This window comes from Lepus europaeus, chromosome 7, assembly GCF_033115175.1.
Source record: "Lepus europaeus isolate LE1 chromosome 7, mLepTim1.pri, whole genome shotgun sequence".
Taxonomy (NCBI): domain Eukaryota; kingdom Metazoa; phylum Chordata; class Mammalia; order Lagomorpha; family Leporidae; genus Lepus; species Lepus europaeus.
In genome coordinates, this window is record NC_084833.1 from 6956581 (window position 1) to 6968076 (window position 11496).

Here is an 11496-nt window from a genome sequence, read left to right on the forward strand (position 1 = left end):
GCATTCAGCCACCGCACCACACACGCGCGCACTATCAATAAAGGAAAATCTGAAAACGAATGCATCGAAATGTTAATGAGCACATTATCACTTTTTTGCATTTTCCCCTAAAATTAGCATTTAATTAACGTGAAGGTCTTCGACACGCACATACTGCTGTACTCCCTAATTACACACGAAACACGTCTGCGAGGCCGCGCGGGAACCGAACCGGCGACACGGCCAAGGCTCCACAACACAGCACGTGGTGCTGGAGCGCGCCCGCTCGGCCACCGCCCTCTCCTTCCTCCTGTGACCAGTGGGGAGGCCTAGGGCCCCACAGCCCCGACTCACAGCTGCACCTGCTCCCCCACCCCTCCTCCTCCCGAGGGCCTCGTCCAGGGCAGGGGCCGCACCTCGTTGCCCCCGCCCCACCGCCAAGGCCACACTGCCACCGGGCTGGCGGCCCCCAACCACAGCCCTGCCTGCTCCGCCCGGCCCCACGAGGACCCCCGGCCTCCATGTACCTTCTCCACGGCGCGCACCGTCCCGAACACGAGGGGCGGTCCACCATGACAGGACAAGCTCCGGGGAGGTGGCCTAGGGCGGCGACCAGGCGGCCACAGCGGCCTGCGTCACAACCACCCAGCAGGGATCACCCAAGGGGTCTCAGGCGCCCACCAACCGCTCAGGACCACCCAGGCACCTCCTCCCCGCTCCCCGCCACCTCCCACGGCCCGCCCCTTCCGCCCAAGGAGGGTGCAGAGGCTTAGATTCGCGTCTGAGCCAATCAGCACGCGGCACCCCAGGACGCCGTGATTGGCTCAGCACGGGCACGTGACAAGACTGGATCCAATCAGAGTCCTTCCCAGCAGGCCCTGCGCCGACTACAGCGGTTTGGCGCCAGAGTTCAGCCTGGACCCCCTGCAGACGCCGGCGCCCCGGAGGCCTGCGCCATCCTGGCAGCCCCCACCAAGGGGCCCATAGAAGCCGGGCCAAGCGTCACTTGAGACTGAGAGGGCCTCGGCTTTGCCTGGGCGAGTTGAGGCTGGCTTTCCCGCCACAGCCGGGGGACTCCTGCACGCAGCCGGCAGGGCTACCGGGACACACCCGCTGCTCCCCCCAAAAGCCAAGGCCCCGGCACCACCAACGCGCACGCACAGCACTGGGTGGGCTTTTATTTCAAAGTCAAAGGCACAGCCCGGCGTGCTGAGGCAGTGACAGACCCCACCCACCCCCCAGCCGGGAGCAGCTGTGCCATAGGGGAGGGGGTGGGTTGGGGGGGCCTCCTCCCTTAGCCCTGTGGGGGAGAAGCAGGTGACCCAGAGAGGCGCAGTGCCCCAGAGGGTCCCCCAGGGCCTCCTCCTCAATCCCCCCAACACAGGTCTTTGGTGGACAGAATTGCACAGTCCGTAAAGTGACAGCTCCAGGGCGCCCCTCCCAGGAGCAGGGCATGGGGGTGGGAGGGGTCCTGGTTCCCCCCTCCGCGGCGAACTCAGTGCTTAGAAGTGGGGGAGGGGTCCCCCCTCCCCCGCAGGCCCCCTCCCCTGCGGCTCTGACTCCATCGGGATAAGACATAAAAAATTCTCTGCTTATAAAAATACTGCTGCTCTGTCGGGGGCGAGCGGGAGGTCCTGGGGATCTGGGCTCCGGGGTCACAGTGGCGGAGCTAGGAGGGGGACAGGGGGCCGTTGGCTCTGCGCGGGGCCCCCTTGGCGGCGGCCGGCGCGGGGGAGCCGCGGCGGGAGGCGGCCGCGCTGCGCAGCTTCTGCTTCCGCCTCTTGGCCAGCGGCGCGTTCTCCACGCTCTTCAGGAAGAAGCCCTCGCGCTTGCCGCGGTTGAACGCCTGGCAGGGGGCGGGCGTCACTGGGCCGGCCCGGCCCCTCCGAGAGGTCCAGCCTCGCTCCCTCCCCCGCCCCCGGCCTTTACCATGAAGGTGGCGTTGAGCCCGGAGCGCACGGCGGGGCCTGAGGACTCCAGCACGTCGGGGGTCCGCAGCGGGGGCGAGGAGCGCGCGCTGCCATCCTGCAGCCACGAGCTGCTCCGCAGCCCCTCCAACTTGAGCCGCTTGGCCGGGTCCACGGTCAGGAGCCCTGGCGGCGGACAGGGGCCTCGTGGGGAGACTGCGTCCCCCCAGCCGGGACGCCTGACCCTGTGACCCTCCGGCCCCCGCGGAGCCTCCCCCTGCCCACCCGTGACCACGCACCTCGGACCAGCTCCTTGGCCTCCTCGGACACGCCCTGCCAGGCCTCCCCGTCCAGGGAGAAGCGCCCCTCGCGGATCTTGCACATGATCTCAGATGCCTGGCTCTGCCCGCCCTGGTCCGAGGCCCCCTGGAAGGGGACCTGCCCCGACAGCATCATATACTGGGGGGGGGGGGGGGGGGAGTGCAGTGAGGCCAGCCCGGGGCTGCGGGGCAAGTCCTGGGCGGCTCCCTCCAACCCGCCGACCCCGGGTCCAGCCTCCCCCGCCCCCCAGGATGGCCCCGCCCCAGGCTCGGGAGACCCGGGCCCCGCGGCCCCTACCAGAATGACGCCCAGGCTCCAGAGGTCGCAGGACTCGTCGTAGCCCTGCTGCGCCAGCAGCTCGGGGGCCGCGTACTGCAGCGTGAAGCAGGGCGTCTGCATGGGCCCCGCCGGGCTCTGCGGCCGCAGCCGCGCGAAGCCGAAGTCGATGATCTTCACCGGGGCCCCGGGCGCCGCGTCCGCGTACAGGATGTTCTGCGGGGGTGGGGGGCGGCGGTCGGAGACGCGCCCCGCGCCCGGCCCTGCCCGCCGCCCGCGCCCCGCGCCCCGCGCCCAGCCCTGCCCGCCGCCCGCACCCCGCGCCCGGCCCTGCCCACCGCCTGAGCCCCGCGCCCGGCCCTGCCCACCGCCCAAGCCCCGCGCCCCGCGCCCGGCCCTGCCCGCCGCCCACGCCCCGCGCCCCGCGCCCGGCCCTGCCCGCCGCCCGCGCCCCGCGCCCCGCGCCCACCTCCGGCTTGAGGTCGCGGTGCACCACGCCCGCCTCCTCGTGCATGAAGCTCACGGCTGACACGAGGCTGCGCAGGATCTGGCTCGCCTCCGACTCGCTGAAGTGCCGCTTCTGCCGGATGCGCTCCAGCAGCTCCCCGCCCCGCAGCAGCTCCAGGACCAGGTAGGTGTGCAGCTGCGGGCGGCGCGGCCCGGTCAGATCCCGCCTCCCGGAGGTCCTGGGGGGGCCCCCCGCGGCCCCGCCCCCCCAGCCCGGTGGGCGTTACCTGGTCGTGGTGCACCTCGTGCAGATGCACCACGTTGGGGTGCGACTGGCACAGCCGCAGGGCGGCCACCTCGCGCTGTGTGTTCGCCTCCAGCCTGCGGGGCGCAGCAGGCGGGGTTAGGGGTCCGGCCCGCTCCGCGCCCGCCCGCCGGTCCCGGCCCGCGCGCACCTGCGACTCAGGATCTTCACGGCGAACTCCTGGCCGCTCTGGCGCTGGCGGCAGCGGCGACACACGGAGAAGCTGCCCTGGCCCAGCGCCGGTTCCCGCAGGTCCAGCTCGTACTGCTGGAAGAAAGGCGAGTCCTGCGGGCGGGCGCGGGACGTGGTCAGAGGTGCTGCCCCCGCGGGCGGGCGCCCGGGCGGCGGTCCCGGCCCGTCACCTGCATCATGGCGCTCCTGGCCACGGCCGCGCGGCCCGGCCGGTCTCCAGCGCCAGGCGCGTCCAGCACGTCGGTCATCACGGCGTTGTTGCGGTCAAACAGGATGGATGGCGCCACGAAGGAGTAGCCCTGCGTGTGGGGAGGGGGCAGGTGGGCGGAGGCCTCACCCGCTGGGGGTGGGGGCGGCAGAGGGAAGACGCCCAGGAGCGGGAGGGAGAGGTCCTGCCGGCATCCTGGTGCCCACCAGCAGTGGACACGTTTGACCACCTTGGGACCACATCTGCCCCCCTCCCCCACGTCTCCGGCCCAACCTTTGTGGTCACGGCCACCCCTCCCGCAGGCCCTGGCGTCAGTGGTCACTCAGATGACCGGCCAGTGCACAGAAAGACTTTATTCTTCCCTCTTATCTTTATTTTTTAATCTCTTTCCATTGCATTTGAACACGCCGAAGTCGGGAGCCCTGGAGTCAACCCAGGTCGCCCACAGGGCTGGAGAGACCTGAGTACTTGGGCCAGCACCTACTGCCTCCCACGGTGTACATTAGCCGGGAGCTGGAACCAGAAGTGGAGAGGAGGGGCCGGTGCCGCCCACGACGCCAGCATCCCATGCGAGCGCTGGTTCAAGTCCCGGCTGCTCCACTTTCACTCCAGCTCCCTGCTAATGTGCCTGGGAAAGCAGTGGAGGATGGCCCAAGTGCTTGGGCCCCTGTCACCCATGTGGGAGACCTGGATGGAGTTCTGGACTCCTGGCTATGGCCTGGCCAAGCCCCAGCTGCTGCAGGCATTTTGGGAGTGAACCAGTAGCTAGAAGCCAGCTCTCTCCCTCCCTCTCTCTCTCAATCTCTTTTTCTGTCTCTTCCTCTCTAACTCTGCCTGCCTTTCAAAAAAAAAAAAAAAAAAAAAGAAGTGGAGCAGAGCCTCAAGCCCAGGCGCCCCCTTGTGGCCCATGGGTGTCCCAGGCAGTGTCTTAACCCCTGGCCGGAGGCCCTGCCCAGCTTCCCAGCCTGGGACCTCCCCTGTGAGGCGGGGCTACCGGAGAAACGCAGAGAGAAAGGACCATGTCCCAGCGGCTTACGGATTCGCTTCCTCTTCTCTGCCTCAAACATTTACCTATTTACTTATGTGAAAGCCAGAGCCACAGACCGAGGCAGACACACACACACACACACACACACACGGTCCCCCACGTGGCCCCAGCAGCCAGGTCTGGGCCAGGCTGAAGCCAGGAGCCAGGAGCTGCACCCGGGTCTCGCACGAGGGTGGGCTCAACCCGCCGCTCACCAGCGCCAGCCCAGGTTCCGGGATTTCTCCGGGCACCTGGAAGCGTGTGTTCCCTCCCCCTGAGTGAGCGCCTGGCCCTTCACTGTCTAGCCCTGAGAGAGTGAGGAAGGCAGCCACGCCAGCGAGAACTTCCTCCTTAGAACCGAGCCGGGGAAGCAGGCGCCGCACGCACAGCTCTCGGGCTGCGTCTGGGGACCAGGCCGCCCGCACGTGGGGGGGCCCCTCTGATTTGCTATTTATGGACCATGAGCCACGGGCCAGGCCCCGTGTGCGGTCTATAGACAGCTTCTCGGGAGCTTCCAAGACCCGACCGAGGGCCCCCAGGCCCCACGAGTGTGACGTGCAGTGTCCCCGAGGCACGCAAAGCCGCGGCACGAACGCGGGATCGCTTCCCAGGTGTCTATGTAAGCAAATAAAAAATGTGAAACAAGGGGTCGGCCTTGTGGCAAAGCGGGTGAAGCCGCCACTTGTGACACTGGGATCCAGGTCAGAGCAATGGTTCAAGTCCCGGCCACTCTGTGTCTCATCCGGCTCCCTGGAGTGTCCCTGGGAGAACAGTGGAAGGTGACGCAAGTCCTCGGGTCCCTGCCACCCATGTGGGACACCAGACGGAGCTCAGGCTCCTGGCTATGGCCGGGCCCAGCCTCAGCTGCTGCTGCAGGAATACGGGGGCTAAACCAGAGGATGGAAGATCTCTCTTTTTTTGTTCCTCTATCACTCTGCCTTTCAAATAATTTTTTTTTAAAGTTTAATTTTTAAAGCAGGGGCCAGCATTGTAGCATAGCAGGTTAAGCCACTGCCTGCGACCCTGGCATCTCATATGAGCACCGGTTCGAGTCCCAGCTGCTCTACTTCTGATCCAGCTCCCTGCTAATGCGCCTGGGAAAGCAGTGGAAGACGGCCCAGGTGTGTGAATGGAGCTCTGGGCTCCCGGCTTTGGCCTGTACCTTTTCAAACATCAATTTTTAAAGATTCTACCAGTAAATATATGTGACAGTCGAGAGGTGCTGGGATGGAAGGGGAATTAGCACGAAGCTGAAAGGCAGGCATTTGCTACTGTGGTTGAGACGTCAGAGGGCCTGGGTTCAAGTCCTCACTCCACGCCCACAGACCCTGGGTGGCAGCCGATGATGAACCAGGTGCTCCTGTCCCTGCCACCCGCGTGGAAGACCCAGGTCCAGTTCCAGGCTCCTGGCTTCAGCCTGGCCCGGACCCTGCTGGTGCGTGCATCTGGGGAGTGACCCCATGACGTGAACGGAAGACCTCGGGCTGTGTCTCTGTGCCTTTCAAATACATAAGCGAGGGGCCAGCGTTGTGGCAGTGGATTAAGCCGTCACGCCCAGTGCCAGCAGCCCGCATCGGAGTGCTCATTCAAGTCCCGGCTGCTCCACTTCCGAGCCAGCTCCCTGCTAATGCACCTGGGAGAGCAGCAGAGAACAGCCCTCATGCTCGGGCCCCCGCCATCCACGTGGGAGACTCAGAGGGAGTCCCTGGTTTCTGGCTTCAGCCTGGCCCAGCCCGGGCCATTGAAGCCTTTGGGAGGTGAACCAGCAGAGGGAAGATCTGCCCCCCCCCCAGCCTTTTAAATAAGTGTGGGGGGGGTGTGTGGGTGTGTGTGTGTGTATAAAAGATTTTATTTATTTGAAAGGCAGAGTGACAGAGAAAGGAGGTGGGGAGAGAGAAACAGAGAGAGATCGCTCTTTTATCTGCTAGTTCATTCCCCAAATGACCACAACGGCCAGTGCTGGGCCAGGCTGCAGCCAGGAGCCTGGAGCTCCATCTGGGTCTCCCATGTGGGTGCAGGGGCCCGAGCACTTGGGCTGTCTCCTACAGCCTTTTCCATGCATCAGCAAGGAACTGGGTCGGAAGTAGAGCAGCCGAGGCACCAACCGGGAATCCTGAATCGTAGGTGGCGGCTTAACCCACTGAGCCACGCTGCGGCCCTCAAGTGAGTAAGTCTTTAATAAAATGAGATAAAGATAAGCCGTGAGTCATGAGACACAAGCCATGGAGGTCTCTGGGACCAACGACCTGGGAGAGGCCAGGACGGGGCCCACGGGGTACTCCCAGCAGCCAGGGCCGAGGCCGGCAGCGGCGCTCACCTCTCCTGTGCCTGGCATCCCCTGAGTTCTCGCTCACCTGGAAGATTCGGGGGTCCCCCGGCGGGGGGCTCCCGGGGGGCGAGTACACGGGCTCCAGCCGAGTGAACTCCTCTGCGAAATTGCCCACGTCCAGCTCCGAGCGGATCTGGGGCTGGAACGGGGCCGGGATCTTCCTGGCAGCGAGAGCAGCCCAGTCCAGACCCTGGGGGAGACCAGAGGTCAGGGGTCAAGGGCAGGAAGAGAGCCCCTGACCGTGGCGAGGGCCTCTCTCCTGCCGCCCCATTCTCCTGCAGACCGCCCTCCACCACGCTTGGTTCTGGACGTCTGTGCAACCTCTTGTTCCTACCGGACTTAAATCTACAGAACTGCTGGGGGCCCTCTCGGAGTCTGACGGTCAAGCCCTCAGCGTCTCGGCACCTGGACGCAGCCTGGCCTGAAGTCCGACTTCTCCCCAGACTCTCCACTTACGGGAGCTAAACCCTGCCCTGTTGGGCTTTGGTTAACGTGGGAGAGCTCGTTAGTACCCTGCTGCCCAGGACCCCGGTTCCCTGCCCTCCCTAGTGTCACGGCCCCCATTTCACCCCAAGAACCAATACGCACGACTAGAACTTCCTGGCAGCTACAAGTGACTGATGGCTTGTGGGTAAAACTGTCAGGTAGGACCTCAGGAAAGAGCCCCAGAAGGAGGCAGTCGGCCAGTGCCCTGCCTGCCAATCTTCTTCCTCCTGCCCCCTGCCTGCTGAGCAGCTTAGATGGCAAGAGCTCCCGCAGCCACTTTGGGCCCTGAGGCACCTCTGGGATGGAGGCTGGGATGGAAGGAATATTTAAGATATATGCAATATATGCACACTGGCTGGGTTCCTAGAGACCTCTACACAGTTGCCAAACTGTCTCAGAGTGTTTATGTATTTAATTTGAAAAGCAGGCAGACTCCTCCCACCCCCTGGATGCCTGCGACATGGAAGCCAGGAGCTGGGAACTCGATCTGAGTTCCCACATGAGTGGCAGGGACCCAGCTACTTGGAACATCCCGCGGCTGCGTCCCGGGGTTCACGTCGGCAGGAAGCTGGAGGGGGGGGTGCGGTGGAGGCAGAACTTGAACCCAGGTTATCACCATTTCCAGCTAGATTCTTCTGTCCCCAGCAGCCAAGAGGCCCTAGCTGGGCACGAAGACCGGGACTCGGCCACCAGGGGCCTCCAGAGAGAAGGGGGCGGGAACGCCCCTCCCACACCCGCACAGCACCTGGCGTGCGTCAGGTGGGCTTGGGCCGTCTGCTGACGGAGCTGCCCGCTCCCCACCCCCACCAAAGGGAGCCCTGCGCCCCGGAGACCTAGACCCCCCTCTGAGAGCACTGGGAAGCCCCCTCCCGGGCCAGGCGCGCGGGGAGGACGCCCACGGGTGACGCGTGACGCCCGCAGCCAGGCCCCTGCTCCCATGTCACAGAGGCCCGGCCTTGGATGTGACCGCCGCCACCTGGGCTGGGGGACCTCGGAAAACGCCTTCCCCTCTCGGAACCTCAGCTTCCTGGTTTCCAAGGAGACGGCGGAGAAGCCTTGGCTCTGGCACGCTGGCTTCCTCTGGGACAAGCTTCCAAGACAAGGGGACTGGGCCAGGCTCAGCGCATCCCTCCAGCACCCCCCCCCACCCCGCGCCTCACCTGGAAGAAGGCGTGGCTCTTGACGTCCTGGGCCCCCTGGGGCCCCGCGCCCAGCCGCTTCCGGGGGTCCTTGCACAGTAGCCTCTGCAGCAGGTCCTGTGCCACGGGCCCGATCCGGGGGGGGAAGGGAGGGGAGCACTTCAGGATCCGTCTGGGAGGATGGGGGTGCTGTCAGGGGCAGCGGGGGCCCCCCTCCACGGCCCCGCCCAGGCAGGCCCTGCTGCCCCTCGGCCGCCCTCCGCGTCCGGCCCTCCTCACCGGGACACCTCGGCCTGCGTGTTCCTCTCGCCCTCCAGGGTGAAGGGTGAGGCCCCCGTGAGCAGCTCAAAGAGCAGGATGCCCAGGCTCCACCAGTCCACAGCCTGCGGGCCGGAGTGGGTCAGGGCCCCGCGCCCGCGCCCGCCTGCCTCCCACCCCGGCCCGGCCCCCGCCAGCCCACCTTGCCGTGGCCCGCCTTGCCGCGGATGATCTCGGGGGCCATGTACTCAATGGTGCCGCAGAAGGAGAAGGTCCGCTCTTTCTGGGGGGGCGAGAGGACCCGCGTGGATGCCGGGCTCGCTCCTCGTGCCCCCCAGCCCCGGCCCCCTGGGGGCGGTGGGCGGGGGGGCGCTCACCTCCTCCGTGAGGAACTCCTTGCTCAGCCCGAAGTCCGTGAGCACCACGTGGCCGTCGGCGTCCAGCAACACATTCTCCAGCTTCAGGTCCCGGTAGATGATACCCAGCTGGCAGGGCCGAGACGGACACTGAGGCTCCCCCGGCCCGAGCTCAGAGGGCGCCTGGCCTCCTGCCCCCTCCGCCTGCTGCCTGCCCCGGGGGCTCCAGGGTGGGGCTGGGCCGCTGGCTGCCAAAGGCCCGGGGTTCCAGGGAGAGGGGCCTGTGTGTGTGTGGAGAGGCGAGGGAGCCACAGCACAGGCCTGCGTTTGAGGAAGTTCTGGGAGGGTGGCCCCGGGTTCCCTGAGAGAGGAAAGCCCCTTCGAGGAGGCGCGGGGAGCCGGGGGGCGACACCCCAGCGGGCAGCGCCAGGAGGCCTGGGGCGGGAGCGGGAAGCAGCTGCCCACCCGGCCCAGACAGCCCGGAGAGACCGAGGCAGCTAGGCGGGAGCCCCTTGGCCAGGCCCAGCGGCCGAGTGCCCGCCCACCTTGTGCAGGTGCTCCAGGGCCAACACGATCTCGCCGCCGTACACGCGCACCTCGGCCTCCTTGAAGTACTGGCGCTGGTAGAGGTGGGTGAACATCTCGCCGCCGCTCACGTAGTCTGGGGCCACAGCGGTGGAGGTGAGGGCACGGCCCCCCTGCCCCCCGCCCCGCCCCCGGGCCGGCCCGCGCCGGGTCCTCACCCAGGATGAGGTGCAGCTTGGCGTCCGTCTGGAAGGCGTAGTGCAGCGTGACCAGGAAGGGCGCCTGGCGCACCAGCTCCAGCACCGAGCGCTCCGTGCGCGTGTGCTCCTGCGTCTTGGCGCGCTGCACCAGCGCCGCCTTGCGCAGCACCTTCATGGCGTACAGCTTCCCCGCGTCGTGCCCGCCCGCCTTGCGGACCAGGAACACCTTCCCGTAGGCTGCGAGAGGCGAGGGCGAGGAAGGGGGGCCGTGAGTGGGAAGGCGGACGGGCGCGACCCAGCGTGGCGTGCAAACCTGGGGTGGTGTTGGGGAGGTGTTGGGGGGGGCAGCCAGGGGGAGAGGCAGGCGTGCAAACAGCCGGCGCAGGTGTGCACAGCCCAGGAGCGCGCTCAGCAGGGGCCGTGAAGGGATGTGCAGACCGGGCGAGGGAGGAGTGGGGGCGGGGCGTGTGCCAACCTGCGAGAAAGCATGTGGGAAGGACGCAGGGAGGAGGCCGAGCTGCACGCCCGGCCAGGGGAGGGATGTGCAAAGCAGGCCTGGGGGAGTCTGCGAAATCACGTGGGGAGAAGGGGAGGCGCTGTGCAAGGCACTGGGTGGGGTGCAAACCCCCAGGATCTCTGGGCAGCCGCGGGAGGGGGGCATGCATGCCCAGGACCCCGCAGGAAGTGATGATGCCCATATGGAGCGCCCGGGAAGTGGGCACCCAACCCTGGGATGGCCGGGTGGAGCCGGGAAAGGGTGGGGGGCCTTCCCAGAAGCCTGGCCCCAGCCCAGGCGGGCGTGCGGGCAGCAGGCCCCAGGACGCCGTGCCCGGGGCCCAGGGGTGCTCACCTCCTGTGCCCAGCACCTTGAGCAGCTCGAAGTTCTCCACGCTCACCTTCTCCTCGTGCCCGGTCAGGTTGGCTGTGGGCACAGGGGCCCATGAGCCCAGCCCGCCCGTGACTCCTCCCAGCCCCCCCCCCCCCCCGCAGCCGGCCGCCGGCCCTGCACCCACCTTCCGTGATCCGCAGCTCCACGGCGCAGCCCTCGTCCTCGTCCTCGTCCCCCATGTCGGGCGGGGGACGAGTCGCTGGGGCCCCCCGCGCGGCTCGGGCTCCGGGCGGCGCCGGTTACATGGCGGCTCCGGCCGGGGCGGGCGCTTCCTGGTGCCGCCTCCGGGGCTGAGGCGGGCGCCGGCGCCGCCTCCCGGCTCCCCGCCTCGCCGCGGCCGGAGTCAGGCGGCTGGAACGTGACAGCGGCAGGCGGCGGCCAGAAAGGCTTGGCCCAGTCTCCCGAGCGGGGCGGCGGCGGGGGCTGCGGGGGTGGGCGTCAGAGCGGTGCGCTCTGGACCTCAACCAACCCTCCCGGTGACCTGGACACGGCCGGGAGCCCTGGTGGGGGCCCGTGGGTGACCTGGAGGCCCTGCTGGGTGAGCACAAGCCAGGTATGCGCCCCAGGACACCTGCTGCTGCCAGTGGTAGCAAGGACTTTGGGACCGTGCCCCCACTCTTCTACAGACTTCCTTGCACCTGCGCCGGCCTTGT

At 67.3% G+C, this 11496-nt stretch overlaps 1 protein-coding gene across 1 annotated transcript; it reads right to left on the minus strand.

The window, feature by feature from the left end:
- Positions 1–450: 450 nt before the first annotated feature.
- On the minus strand, positions 451–11094 carry RPS6KA4 (ribosomal protein S6 kinase A4). Its single transcript, XM_062195904.1, has 17 exons — positions 10968–11094; positions 10805–10876; positions 9973–10191; positions 9775–9890; positions 9251–9358; positions 9076–9156; positions 8895–8998; positions 8637–8787; positions 7016–7180; positions 3597–3725; positions 3386–3519; positions 3218–3311; positions 2953–3126; positions 2505–2699; positions 2186–2345; positions 1909–2072; positions 451–1825 (listed from the first exon to the last, which is right to left on the minus strand). The coding sequence occupies exons 1-17, from the start codon at positions 11020–11022 to the stop codon at positions 1649–1651; spliced, it is 2298 nt and encodes a 765-aa protein (XP_062051888.1). The 5' UTR covers positions 11023–11094; the 3' UTR covers positions 451–1648.
- Between the last annotated feature and the right edge of the window lie 402 nt (positions 11095–11496).